At 38.7% G+C, this 15,525-nt stretch overlaps 1 protein-coding gene across 1 annotated transcript; it reads right to left on the bottom strand.

The window, feature by feature from the left end:
- Positions 1–535: 535 nt before the first annotated feature.
- On the bottom strand, positions 536–13,743 carry Lipn (lipase family member N). Its single transcript, XM_041661333.1, has 9 exons — positions 13,630–13,743; positions 12,958–13,075; positions 9,833–10,031; positions 8,162–8,271; positions 6,142–6,278; positions 3,992–4,138; positions 2,426–2,497; positions 1,835–1,906; positions 536–769 (listed from the first exon to the last, which is right to left on the bottom strand). The coding sequence occupies exons 1-9, from the start codon at positions 13,741–13,743 to the stop codon at positions 536–538; spliced, it is 1,203 nt and encodes a 400-aa protein (XP_041517267.1).
- Positions 13,744–15,525: the final 1,782 nt, after the last annotated feature.

The following is a 15,525-nucleotide window of genomic DNA, read 5'->3' on the forward strand; positions in this document are numbered from 1 at the left end:
TGTGCTTTGTTTATAATGCCTTCCGGTCAAATTTTGACTTCAGGTATGACAAAGTCACAACCGCATAATGTGTACTCCAATGACTGCCTTGATCAAGTTTTTCTCTTTAGGTCACATTCTCACGCCTACATTTAATTCTTTGAAAAAGAGGAGAGCATATATATGAGGTTCAAACACAAGACTTTGTGCATGCTAGGCTAACACTCTACCACCTGAGGTACACCCTCAGCTTCTGAGAAAGTCCTCTTTTAACAAGTCTCTCAATTATACCTTTAGTAAAGAAATGTTCGCTAGATTATATTGTCTTCATAAGAGAGTCTGCTTCTGATCTTCATCAAGGAGATAACACCCTGGAATTTCAGAGTTAGACATTTCTTTGAGAAGCACAAATCATCATTCCTAGGTGGAGTACTGAGACTCCGGAACACTTCAACAATAGCAAGGGAATGCTGCAGGCAACCTCAACATTCACCAGCGTTTTTCCTAAAGCCATTCATGGGCTTGGAAGCACATTTTGACTGAAAATGATCTGGGTTTAGAGATATTCTCTCATCAAACCTATGATTTTACTATACAGTCTTTGAGGGGCATCAAGGCCCCAGACAAAATCAAAATGGTTCCAATCTGGAAAGAGTTTGAAGTATCGTAGATTTGTAACTTGGGGAAGTATCCTGGCCACATCTTGAGGTGTTATGAGGACATCATGTCCACCAGCCCAAATGGCAGTGGGCACCTTCATGGCTGTCAGGTCATAGATGGGAGGGCGAGTCTGAGAGAGACAAAAAGCAATCATGAAAGACACTCTTCATTAGCAGCATATGAACTTGAAATAACAGAAAGCCTGCAAAGTGAGTATCTGCTAGGAGCATAAATAACTCTCTTAGACAATGAGAGAGTGAAGGGTGAAAAGTTCCCACACAATGAATGGTCCCTGCCTTCAAGGAGTTTGGGAAGGAAATGCGCAAGGAAAGATAGCTAGCTAGACACTTAGATACAGACTTTTAAGGGAGTTGGGTTTTGACAGTTGTGGCGGTTTGAATAAGAATGACTCCCATAAACTCATATATTCGAAAAATTGGTCATCAGTTGGTGGAACTGTTTGGGAAGGATTGGGAAGGGTGGCTTTGTTGGAAAAGATGTATTGCTGGGAGTGGACTTTGAGGTCCACTAAACCATGCCCAGTGTCTCTTTTTGCCTAGGACCGTGTCTCAAAGTGGGAGCTCTCTCAGCTACTGGGAAAACTGGAGGGCCTCAGGTTTAAAAATAAATAAGAACTCAGCTTTTTGTAGAAAAGCCAATTCAAAATTCAGCACCAATGTGTTTATTTCACACTTAGAAGTCCAATCCCTACTGTGAGAAAAGTGGCTAACGGCTTATTAAGAGCACGATGCTAAATGAGTCTACAGTTCTATGTTTGCTTCCATCAGAACTGTGGATGTATTTACCAGCATACTAGTTAAGATTCTTGTGAAACAATTTCCATTATTAGGCACCCTTCAAATTTTTTGTTTCAAAAACTTTTCAGTGACATTGGTTGTTTCTTATGTAATTTAAAATAAAGAAGCAAGAATAACAGGTGTATAAAGCTAATATCCACGCTAAGAAAATCGAGATAAAATATTAATATATATAACACCTCTAGGTAGAGAGAATGCAAGTAACTTACTCTCTTTTTTGTATGCTTCTTTTATTTCTAACCACAAAGTTCTGCAGACTAATAATTTTAAAAGTCTCAGTATAAATATTAGATGTGAGCATATAGAATTCTTCTGCCTCCAATAATTCCCCATTACAATAATTTCTCACCCTATCCTGGGGGCTCCGAGTGGCTCACCTGGTTGTAATGCTTCATATTTTCAGCTTCACTTCCCCAGTCATAAGCTCTGAATTCATCAGATCGGTAAAGCTGCAACCAACGTTTTAGAGAGGAGATTCAGGGCAAGAGTCATGAGAACTACAGAGACGCTTAGAGAAATAACCAGGTGGGGAGGAAAAAGGGCTCTGGGTTCTCAGAAGGAAGAAAACATCTTATCAAGACAGAGAATGTTGTCCAATAGACAGACAAAGACGGGTTTCCTTGGTTTGAAGAAGAAACACACGGAAAAGTAAGCCCCATTAAAAAGCCAAGTCTCAGACACTTCTCTCTTGGAGGAAACTTCAACTCATTTCAGGGTGCCATTTACTGAGGCTGGATGCGTATTTTACCAGCTCTCGTCTAAAATGGGATTGATTGGTGTTACACTTGCTCTCCACCATAACACTCTTTCTCCTCAAGTCCAGGCAAATCAGTATTTGAAGAGGCAACAAGAGCAAAAACAGAGACAGTTTCTAAGCTTCTAGAGACAAGCCCATTGCAAGAGTGAAGTATGACCTTTGCCATTAACTGGGACAAGGATGGGCTGACTTTCCGTGAGAAAGCTGTTACCTGTTTTATATGTAGGATGTTCTGGATCGACGATCCCGTGGGAGCATGTGACATGTACACATCCAATCGACTCTAGGAAGTTAAAAACAGCCATTCAAGGAAATGAACTATGTCTCTCAGAAACAGAGGCCAGTGAAGAGTTCCTAACAAATACTGGTGCTTTGAAAAAGATAGGTGAACCATCCCTATGAATATGTGTCTATGTGAAACATCTGACTGTGAGCAGACCTAGGGTGACAAGGGCATGGGTTTCCTCAGGGAAACAATCTGCACTGTCTGAATCTTGGTGCAGGTGAAACAGCCAAGGGAAGTGTTATGTGCAAGCCCAGGAACTGTGTATGTAGGTAGGTACAGGTGTGGTGTGTGCTAAGCAGACATGTAGGTTGACACAGATACATCACAGATCCTGGGGTTTAGGACCACATTTTGTTAGTTATCATCTTTAGAACTCTGGCCAAATCATTTAATTTGGGCTTTATTTTTTAACTACAAATAAATATATTAACTTAGTAGATATGAAAGGGCACACCTTTAACCCTAGCACTGGGTGGTAGGGTAGGAAGCAGAGGCAGGAAGATCATTATGGGTACAAGGCCAATCTAGGCTACAGTGTGAAGCTATGTCTCAGAAAACCATAGAAACAAATACACAAACAGACTAAAAATCATGTTATAAACCTGCTAGGTTCCTGTGGAGAGAAAACATACTGCAAGAATAAAGCTGGAATCCTTTCAAAGATTGCTTTAATCTTTGTGGAGATCATAGAGGTGAAGATGATGGAGTCAGATAATCATACCTGTACCTTAGATGTTATGATGCATATTCAGGGAAACTATTAAGCATTCTAACTTCTGAACAAAAAGGCCTTGATCAGTGGCTCCTCGTGGCTGTAGCCTTTAACAGCACAGGGACGAGATGGATGGTGAGCAGTTCTCTAGGAACTGGCTTCATTTTAACTGTCTCGTATTCTTTCTAATTAATGACTGGCAAATTCTCATTAAACTATAATAGGGATAGCTGTGCAACCACTCTGAAAATTTAGACTCCTTCTTCTTGAATTCTCAGTAACAGAAGAAATGAGTTGCTAATAAAACAGAACTTTAATTTCTTCTTCAGAGATTTCCTTCTCTTCTGTGTTAGACTTTCCATATTAAACAGTTAATTTTCCTTGAATCCCAAATCTTGAGTTACTGGCTACACCAACATAATAAGTTCACTGCTTACTCAAACTTCTCCTTTCCTAGATTTCTATTTTTAGTTTAATTTACCAAAATGAAGTAAACTGAAACCACCTTAGTCACAGCTGCTCTCAAGCATGTGGGAATATTCTTATCACATATTAGAAAGTGTTCACTCTCCTAATTTTGACAGACAATGGAATGAGTCTTTCCTTCCTGTTTCCTCATGTTCATGGTCTGTTGACATACCTAATCCTTCATGCATATCAAATATACGCCTTCAAGGGCTTGTAATGCCTATGCATTTATATAATATAAGAGATAAATAATAAAAATGAAAGCTGAAATTTCTTCAAGCATCAAATGCTTACTTAGTTAGTATACATACCATATTCATATTTTTTTTGTTGAATCCAGCCCACAGGGACATAAACTCACTACACAACGGTCGGAGTAGCTTTTTGTTGCAGATTTTGATGTAAGATGCCTTTGCCTTCTTATCTTCTAGAAAAAAACCTTTGGTACCAAACATATGCTATGGAAATAAAAAAAAAAGAAAGAATATCCTTTTAAGATGTCTCCTCAAGTTTTTTGATATTTTCTTAGTTATAAGAATGAACCAATTTGGGAATCTATTTGCATTTGCATTTATTTTCTATAGTCAAGGAGACAAAAAATAACTTAGGGGAGGGGCAGTAGGCATCTGTTTCCAAATACAGAAAGTCATAAATTGTAATAAGCAGGTTTTGACTCCAAGTTCACTTCTCTATGGTAGATCTCTCCTGTAATCTGACTAATTAGTGATTGCCAAGTTTCTCAATCAGTGGTAAGAAAGATGAATGAGGTTTTCATTTTAAGATGAACTATTATATTGAAAGCTAACCGATGAGGGTCTTAACAATATTTCTCATGTATATATTAGCTGTGTATTTCTGTCCTAAACTAACCATTCTTCATGATGAAAAATGGAGAATAAAATACCAAAGAGAATTTGGTGCTAGGCATCAAATACCACAAGGACAGCACGTGAAAATATCCCAGGCTTGTGAATATAAGCTAGGGCAGATCTCCTGTGTAGTCTAGGAACTGCACAGAAAATCAATGGTGAGGGAGTCAGAGAGCTAGGTCTTAAAGAGGCAGGACCTCTGACAATAGGGAATGGATATAGAGAAGACACAAAAATCAGGCTCACATCTGGTGTATGTAAGAAGAGCAACATGTTTTTTATAAAACTGATATATTTATAGATGGATGTTCACTTAACAAACAAGTTTAGTCAGCTGAGTGTGGTGGTCCAGGAGTTAGAGACAGGAAGACTGTCATACTAATTTAGTGGCAGTCTCAAAACATCAACAAAAGAAAGAATGAGAGAAAGAGAAGGTGGGAGGGAGGGAGAAAGGAAGGAAGGAAGGCATAAAAGAAGGAATGAAGGATGGAAGAAGAAAGGAAGGAAGGAAGGAAGAAAGAAAGAAAAAAGGAAGGAAGGAAGGCAGACAGATGAACAGACAGAGAAGAAACAGATTGATTCAATCAACCCTGCCCAGATGTAGATAGTAGTCAAAGCTAACAGATGAAAACATATTTTGAAATCATTAAATTCCCTCTGCTCAGAGTAAACAGGGCAATGAAGCTGGTGTGTAACCAGTCATTTGACCATAGGAATATATTTTCCATGTGTGGAAGGCATGGTTACTAATGTGCTTGCGTCCATGTGCTCACTAATATTCCCTTTCATGCCCACAACTCTATCCCAAAGCCGTCCCAGATCAGGGCCTCATCTTCTTTTGCAAGAATTATTGTGATTATCTAACTTTCTGGCTTCACTTTTGTACAAATTCATTTTTATGACCATTCCAAACTCAAAGGACAATATCAACAAACTATTAATATTATGGTTCAAGAAATGCTATTTGTAGCCATGACAAAAAGAAACCAAGACCAACAGAAGAAAACCAAAACAACTCTCTAAAAAATGGAATTATAAATCCACAACTGCTAATTGAACAATTATTTTTCAGCTTAAAAATTAACAGTATTTAAATGAATACTTGAACTCTAAGATATTGAAGGGCTGTAATAAATCTAGGTGTTTTAATAGAATAGAGTAAGCTTTCATATGGAGAAATGCATATGAGTAAAGGTTTTCTAATGTCTAACCACGACATTCACAATCATATGTAATTTGAAGAACATCTTCCAATGGGATATTGAGAACCCACTGAGCCATCCAACTAAACAGAACAGAAAAATGTATGAGTCGTCATTATATTGGTTTTGGATTCAGTTCAGCTGAAAGTCTATGTATGCCTCTCAGTAAGTCACTGAATTTAGCAAATTACATATGGTACCTATAGAGAACATTGACATAGACATACACACATGGGAACACATACACCCTCAGGTACATTCTCATGGACTCTGATTTCTATGGATTTTGCATAATGTTCCGACCTCTCTTTCATACAGATTTAAAAATAATAAGGATCTACGAAATGAAGTGAGATCCTGAAATAAATTTTGGCAAAACAAGGAGCCTACCTTGATTATGGATTTTGGAAGTAGAAAAAAACTGGTAAAAATGCTTGTGGGATATTTGAATGAGATCACGGGACCCAAGGCAAAATTCATTTTGATTCTTTGTGCCACTTCAGGCATGGTGGAAAAGGCTACAAACCCTGGGAGAATAGGAGACAAGACAATCTCATGAAAATTAGATATACTCACGCAAAATTTCATCAATGGGACTGAGTGGGATCCTGTTCTGTCATGCTTTGTCTTCCTACTGCACCGATCTTGGAGATGAATTGGAAAGGTTCTCTGAGTTGTTCTGCCAAGATGATCCAACCTAAGTTCTAGCTAGCCACAAGTCCATACTTTCTCTGATACTGTTCTGAGCCACTTAACTCATTTAGGGGAAATGGTAGTAGCTGGCGGGTAAAGGAGGATCTGGTAAACTATAGAAATGGCACATATGTGCACATATGCGTGATGGTCGTCCTAAATTCTAAGATGCTTGGTGAGTCACAGTGCTTCTAGAAGTAAACAGCCAGTTCACAGACACAAATGAAACAGTTCTTTCTGCAGTTGTTTGCAGGTGCACCAACAAGCTTTCTTGCTTGCTTGTTTTTGTTATTGTTAATGTCGTGGGTGTCTTGTTGGCTATTCATACCCCACCCACACCATTTATAGCTTCCCAAAGTAAAGATGTTTCCCTTCGGTCCGCAGTGATCTCACTGAGCAGATTAGTTTCCCAAGATGCATTGCTGTGTCTGTGCTGGAAATACACTCACAAACACACATAGAAATACTTACTGAAATGTTAACACTATTGAGGTCATGGAAATTAGCTGACCACTGACACTGGGCCAGGTAGACAGCTTGCCTTCAGAGGATGTTTGGAAATGCATGGAGGTTAGTTGCTTGGTTGTTACCCTTTATGGACGGACATTTAGATGCTAGAGTCAGGGTTAACAAACAACCTAACAACCTCAAAATTTTTCCTCTCCCAGGCTTAGAAAATGCTATCAGCATGAAGAATTGATCAGCATCTCCTTCTGGTGATTAATAGTAATGGCAGTAATGGGTATACTTGAATAACGTGGAAATCTTATGATATTTACCGTTTCTTGCAGTTTTGCTCATTCTAAAATGCCACAGCTTCTCACGACTAAGTCTCCTAAACTTGGAAATTTCAGTGGAAGATCAGGAACAAATTCAAATCTCTGTCAATATAATTTTTTAAATTTTTGCTTTGGAACAAGAGCATTGATTTCTTTTCAAAGCGTCTGGGCAAATCTTGGGCTGGGTGTGTGGCTCAGTGGTAGGGTCCTTGCGTAGAGTATCTGAGGCACTGAGTTCTAGCCCCAGTGCTGTGGAAAAAACAAAAACAAAAAAAAACTAAAAGAACCAACTGTCTAGGAAATCCTAATTTTACATTTAAAAATAGAGAATAAGTTATATAAATTTTTATTTTCTAAAAGGTATTTTGTAAATATTGCATCATATATATATATATATATATATATATATAGTTATCTAGTTGATTTATTAGAGCAAGTTTTTGTGTTTCAATTCACAAACAAACGTGACCAAGTAGGTTCAAATTACACTTGCGCCCTTGCTTTTAACTTACTTAACTTGTATCTGGGTTGTGATGCGCATGTGCCTGATGTGGATTCTTCTGTTTTTCTGATTTGCTGGTTTGTCTTGTTGATTTAAGCTTTACTTTCTCAGCATAAAAGAAGCAATTGGAAGCCTTATCTTTAGAATTACCTCCCTGGGTTTTGCACATGAACTATTTCTGGAGACTAATGTCACCTGGACAGTTGTGTGTGTGTGTGTGTGTGTGTGTGTGTGTGTGTGTGTGTGTGTGAGTGGCCGTGGCCCCAAATGAGGTTGGTTGGGCCCTTCATATTCATAACTCTTGGATTACAAGTTCACAGGTCCTTAGGAGGTTTATTGTCAGCACAGGACAGAGAATGAAGGGCAATATAAATAGCAAGCAATTACTTAGCTCCAACTGTGTTTTGACACCATTAACCCTTGTAAACAAACATACCTATTGTAGTGCCAAGTGAATGTCCAATGAAGTACAACTTCTCCTGACCTGTTTTCTTTACAATAAAGTCTATTATTCCTGGGAGGTCATATTTGGCCATTTCATCAAAACTGTAAAATGAAACAACATATAAATACATACAGCTTTAGTTTTAAAACTCAGACACTTGCTTGATTCTTTCGCACAAAGGAGCTCTGTGCCACCTACATATTCGGGGTGTGTATCATTGTGCACCCAGTTAAATTGAGACTATTGCCCCTCTTTGTGCAGTTTTTCTGTTTATTTTCTGCTAGCAGGGATGACCGCACGAGTAACACACACTCTCTCAAGTTCTGTGTTCTCTTTTCTCGCACTCCTCTTTGCTCCCCTTCTTGCTTTCATTCTCTTTTTGGCTCCTAATTTCCCTATGGTATTGGTGACTGGTATTCAATACCTGCCACTGTTGTCATCTGTGATCCTACCATTTGCTAGCTGAGCAACATTAGGGAAGTTATCTAAATGTTATTACCTCAAGTATGTCCCCTTGGAAAATGAACAGGGAATCCCTGGTGTATAGGGCCGCTGTGGGGCTTAGATTGTATGGAAGAAATGACTTGCCTGTTAGTAGGTACTTAATCTGATGTCATTGTTAGTACTTCTTGTGTATATATAGACATATGTATTTATATATATATACATACTCATGTATATGTATAAATAATCAATATTCTATAATATCAATACCAAAATTCTACGTTCATTTAGCATCCATTGAGGAGAACAAAAAGGACCATATCATATTAAGAAAAATCCAGTATCCCATGAACTTGTAAAAAGTACACATAAGGGAACCAATAAATTGATAGAACCAAGTGTGAGAGAATTGTGTACCTTACAGAGAACCAACTCTATGCTTTCTGCCAAAGATTAGAGAAACAAAATGTTTCCTAAATTTTGTCCCTCCGACAGCAGTAGCTCTAACAATTTATTCCTCTCTTTTTCTCCTCCAGCCCTGTTTGGGGAGTGATGACTATGGGTTGGTACGAAAAATGATACGTTCTCTATTCTAACAGCACAATTCAAGTTAACTTGGTCCTTTAAAAGGGGAGTCTATGAGGGACAACCCTGTCTTCTAGTGACAAAAAACACTTCTACTGAAATAAATTGTCAGAGTATCAAAACTTCTTATTAACTGTTTGTTAGCATTTTTAAAATGTCACATTGGAGTTTTCCCTAAAATAGTATACTATATAATCTTTTTCCCTTCCCTTCTCTGGGTCTCTTTTTTTCCTAGTTGCTATTTATTTGTTATTTTAAGTATAATCATGTTGTTTTAGCAAGGACTGAACTACAGCTGGTCTAGAATTCACAATATAACCCAGGAGCCTCTAACTCATGGAAATCCTCCTGCCTCCTCAGTATTGTCATTACAAGCATAAGACACCATATCCTGGCAGTATGGAAATGATTACCATTTCTTTAAATAAATATAACAAGCATATCATTTTTCAAAATGGATTACCTAAGAGAAAACATTAGCAAAAAGTACTAGCAGAATTAATTCTGCTTTTTCCTTTGGATATATTGAAAACCATAGGGGTTTTATAACCCCAAATATTATGTATTAGCCATGACTTTATATTTAGGGAAATCCCTCTAATTTTCCATAGATTTTTCTTAGATACAGTTTACCTAAAAGCCCAGAATTTCTCTTCATTTGCTGAAAGAGTTTTGTGTCTTCTTGACCAAGTGTTTCCCCGACTGTTTCCCATCCACACATCATAACCCGCATCTGCTAAGAGGAACCCAAGGCTTCCACTGGCAAAGTTCTCAAGCCAATAGGCATTGTCTGCAAATAAGGCATGCTGCAGATACACAACTGGCCGGGGACCTAGAGGACAGGTATGAAGAGAGAGAGCAAAAGAAATTTATAGCCAAGAACAATATAGAAACACACATGCACACACGCGTGCACACACTTGCACACAAACATGCACTTATGCACACATACACGCATGCACACACTCATGTACACACATGCACACACACACGTGCACACACACATGCACACGCACATGCACACGCACACATACACGCACACAGAGCCTACCTTTCCCCGTTTGTCACTTGAGTATTAGAGTATTAAATCCATATCTCCAGCTGCTTGAGTACAGATTATACCATGATGCTGAGCTGACTGGTGTGCACGAAGCATCTTCTTGACTTCTTAGAACAATTTAAAAAGTAGCTTATATTTTGAAGAATGTTTTACAGGTGTACAAACCAAGTTTTAAATAGTTAAATAACTTTCCTAAATGGTCTCCTTAGTCACAAGTTTCAGAACAGTAACTGAAAACTGATTGGGTCTCATGTCAAGGCACACATCTGTGATTGCTTTGTTCTTTTTGTGGTTACCAGTCTATAACAGGTTGGCTTGCAATTTTGCAGCACTACCATGGTACAAATCAAAACATGTTCAATATAAACCATACTTCAATTGCAATTGTGATTTTTCTCCCCCAGGGCTAGAAGAAGCAATATGATCTTTCTAGATGCCACACAAGGCAACCTTATGCCTCACCTCCTAGACAGTCATGGGATTGATCACAAGGGCAAAGCACTACAGTGCTCTGTGTTTTTGAACTATATTTAGTTAATTAGGTGCATTAAACAATTTTTCCTCATGCTATTTTCAATTTACATTGGTTTTTTTAGTGCATAATCCCATTCAATGTTGATTAGCACCTGCATGCATGGCTTGCAAAGATGTAAAGTTTTTGATGGCTAACAGAGCTCTGCATCATACCTAGGGAGGAAGCGGAGATACGGGAAAGTAGGCACAGACTAGTTCCTTGTCAAATGTTTATCCTGTTCCCTAGCTTTTGCTCACTGGGGAGCATTTGCAAACTATGACAGTAGAATAAACTAGACGTCCTTCTGCCCAATCCCAGGTTTACAAGTGTTGTAGAATATTATTTTAAGATGTGCTACCTATGTTTATGCTGTGGAACTTTTATTTAATGATGCAAAGATGTGTTGCATTCTTTTATATTGCATTTGTTTGACTCTATGAACTTGTGTTACTTTCCTCATCTAAAACACTTGATTGGTCTAATAAAGAGCTGAACAGCAAGCTGAATAGCAAGGCAGGAGACAGGATGGGTGGCACTAGAAGGCAGAGTGAATAAACAGAAGGGAAAATATGGGAAGAGAAGAGCAAAAGGAGAAGGAAAGGAGGACTCCAGCAACCAGCCACTCAGCTACATAGCAAACCACGGAGTAAGAAGTAAAGAAAGGTATACAGAAATAGAGAAATGTAAAAGCCCAGAGGCAAAAGGTAGATGGGATAATTTAAGAAAAGCTGGATAGGAACAAGTCAAGCTAAGGCCAGGCATTCATAAGAAAGAATAAACTTCTGCATGATTTATTTGGGAGCTGGATGTCAGGTTTCCAAAAAGCAAAGAACAAAAGACTAAAAACAAACAGACAAAAACCAACATACAAGGGAGTGAATGTTCAGTGAAGTGAGAGAACCAGGGCTATTGATGAAAACAAAGCAAAACAACAAAACTCCCAAAGCAGCAGCAGCCATTAGCACATTACTTTAATGACTGAAAATTTAGGTCCTGGAGTCTGGCTACCAAAATTGAAATTCTGGTTTTGTCACTTGTTGTTTGCATGACTTTGTACCTGTTTCAGAAGATGCCTGTCATCATCTGTAAATGGAGATGGTTAGTGTTTGCTGAGGGTTTTAAGTGATTAAAAATTTGTAGAACACGATAGCTAACAAGTGGTTTTGAATGCCACATCTTTTCATAATTAATTCTCCTTAAATTTATTTCTCTAAAATTCTTTGCTCCATAGCTTTTCCTTCCTCAAGTTTGTTGCCTGACTTAATAAAAGACAAAACTGAAAATAAACAAGATCCAGGATGCTCTTCTAATTTGAAATGAAGGTAACAGTACATTATTTTGAGTATAGCCATCACCTAGAATAGATCATCTATTAAAATGTATTTATTAGTTTCTTGACATTTAAGTCTGACTTGGAAAAGTATATTCTGTATGGGAGAATTGCCCACATAACACATTGAATTTTCACCTGAAACCCTCAAATCGCATACTCCTGTCTGAGAGGGGCAGATTGTACAACACTGTGATTCTGGTGGTTTTGGCCACCACCAGATGGAGGAAAATAGGCTGTGGGACCAACATGGCAAACAGGTGTTAATGAATAGTGCCCCCCATCCTTTTAACTTCTTTTGTTTACACTTATTTTGCCCTTTGCATGAGCTAGCTGCAATTAATTTAGAGTGTAATTTCCTTGCTTTTGCATGTTTGGCTCTTTCATTTCATGAACTGTCCCTTTGATCATGGCTGCCTGAATTCATTCATTGAGAAAGCTTCAGAAATGCACTGTGATTCAACCGTGTGGTAACAGAAGAGACTCACTGATTTTAGAGGGGTCAGAAGAGACACCTTTGGGTATCCCACTGGACTCGACTTCATTCCACCTAGCAAACCTTTTGACTTTTGACTTGGGAAACTGTCTTTCCCAAGAAGCCAGCAATGAGTTGATAAAAGTAGACTCTACCTGGACATTCACACCTTAGGAGCAGGTCTGACTTTCCTCAGCAAGATCTGTCTTTCCCTTCGAGTCCTTAGAAAAGTGGATGGAAAATAACGAGCCTCCTTGCCAGCCATTAAAAGAGCATCGAAGTGACTCAAACTGATTTGAACAACTCGGTCTCTCTCCTGATGGATAGCTAGCATTCAGTTTCAGTCATGCGTCTTTCTCCCCAGGAGACACATCTGTACCTGTCTGCTCAGTCTGTGCTCTCCCATGAGGAATCCTGTTGATGGCGAGAATGTACCCATCTGCGGTGGTGACTTCATACTCTTCACTGGGGTAGCCATTGTAGGTGATGATTTCACTCTGTCATAGACATAGAGTTATTGGCAGCTCCTCCTCTCAGGAAACATCATAAAGAACTAGACAGTGTGACTAACAAGTTTATGTGCGTGGATTATATGAAATCTATAGCTGTAGGTAGCTGTAAAAGTAAGTGAGGTCTTCATAAAAATAAACAAAATGCAAGAAGGTATCTATTAAAATATTGGGGGTGGATATTTAGCATTGACCTATCTGACTAGAATACATTTCCTTGTTATTTGTCTTTTGAATTTCCTTTTGGCTTTAAAAATGGTAAAATTACATGCCACAAGAATGCTATCTTGAATTACCCAAATGTCTTTAAAGGTATGAACTTAAAAGGGTGATTGACGAATACAAAAGACATGACACATTCTACTCCTTAGAGCTAGAAAATATCAGCTATTAAGTCAAAGAAGCCGATTTACCAGTCTGACACTTGAAAAAAAAAATGTTGCAAACTGTTTATATCATCCAAGCTTTTTCTATAGCCGAGCTGGGCCTTTTACGATCCGATCACCCAGCAGTCCATTTTATCTAAAGCTGCTTGAACTTACGGCATTCATCCACACTTCAGGATTCACTTCATTGTCAAAATCCGAGAGTCCACTATCACTTAAAGTTCCACGTATCAAACAGGCTGTTGTTAAGAATAACCACCTCATAGGCATGCCTGGCACAAAACAATTAATGTTTACAGGTTAATCTTATCCATCTATGTTGATGATTAAAATTAAAATAATACCATATTGAAAATTCAAATGACAGCAGAGGAAGCTGGTGCTTTATGGGAGAAGCAGACACAGCAAAAGTTACTTGGAATATTAGTCATCTCATGGAGTGAACTTAACCCAATCTGGAGGCCTTTCAAATTTTAATTAAGGTATTTTTATGACCTTGTCTGCATTCAGCTGTTAGCTCAGAAGACAAGTTTTGACATCGCGGCAAATTAAACAGTGGATTTGTCTATATCCTTCCCTTTCATCCCACAAGGCACACAGGAACAATGAACAGATGGAGTTTCCACTAAGACATCAAACTCGCAGTCGGTTTCGAGAGAAGTGACACTTTCCCACGCACATTTCCCAAAGTCCAGCCTGGCACATCTCCACGTGGAGCCATACTCCATCGCCCTGGTTCAAAGAATCATATCTTCAAAGACAGACATCATGTGAGCGAGTGAGCTCACCTCCTGGCCGCTGCTAAAATCGCCCAGCCTGTACTTGAAGTTCAGCTTCTCCACAAACAAGCTTTCGACTTTGGGTAAGGGCACTAATCTCTATATGCCTTAGTTTTTTTTTTCTTTTTCATTTTTGGTGTGTGTGTATCTTTAAGATAATAATATGATGACTTTTTTCATAGTATGACCGTGATGATTAAGTGATACAACACACATGAAGCCTGCAATCTATATTCCTTAGAACAGTTTCTATTATTTTTCTTATTGTTAGAACGAGCAGGAGGCTAAGCAGAAATCCATTACTACATCCAATTAATGTCTAAATTTTGAAAGCATAGTTTATTTTATAGCCTCTTATACATGTTACATTTTCTTTAAAATCATATCTACAGATAATATATAAAACTTAAAAATTGAAACTAACAATAGTATCTGTTGAAAACTCTGAAGACACAGACTTCAGTGTTTAAGCTATGTTACTTAAATATAGAAAAGTTTCATAAATGCGCTACTGATAATATCCTCACAAATATTAAAATAAAGGCTCAGGGACACTTAGGATCTGCCCAAGGTCACAGAACCAACAGGTGACAAGCCTAGGGTGGGCATGCAGACAGCCTCACTGCAGGACCGTTGCACCTATGGTCACTCTCATCTGCCTCCTGGTTGTGGCGAATCTCCATCTTACCTCGTTAGGTGAACTTCACCTGTCCAGAGGACTTGCGTACTTTTGCTTTTGACATCAGGCTGAAGAGTGAGATATGGCTGCAGTGACAGTTAGAAGCTAGAGAAGTGACAAACAGGAAGCTGGTGGAAATGAGGAAACCCTGGACTTTGACACGCCCTAGGCGGCTCCCCAGCACACCAAATGCATGATGCACTTGTAGATTGGGAAATAGTGGTCTACATGATGCCAAATAACCAGTTGGGCTGAGTCTCACTGATGCTTGCACTTAGTGCCTGTCACTCTGGAGAGAAATCAGCAATATTTTCATTCCAGTGCTTCACGTGGGGAAGCAGAATGAGCTCAGAATCCTATTGGACAAAATCAGAGATAACAGGATCTCCCCTCCCAACCCTACAGCATCATGATAAGGATCCACAGAAACGATGAATGAAAATATTGGCGTCAGCTGTGGAGTATGCAGGAAAACATGTAACTATGAGTCAGTTGAGATGCAATCCAATTCTTGACATAAGACCAGGGGGAGTGTGGTAGAGGAAACTAACCCACAAACCAAAGTACTTTGACCTAGAGTAAACTCTGGCAGCA

This window comes from Microtus oregoni, unplaced genomic scaffold (assembly GCF_018167655.1).
Source record: "Microtus oregoni isolate MIOR12 unplaced genomic scaffold, Mior012 000012F_ref0000307, whole genome shotgun sequence".
In the NCBI taxonomy this organism is placed as follows: Eukaryota; Metazoa; Chordata; class Mammalia; order Rodentia; family Cricetidae; genus Microtus; species Microtus oregoni.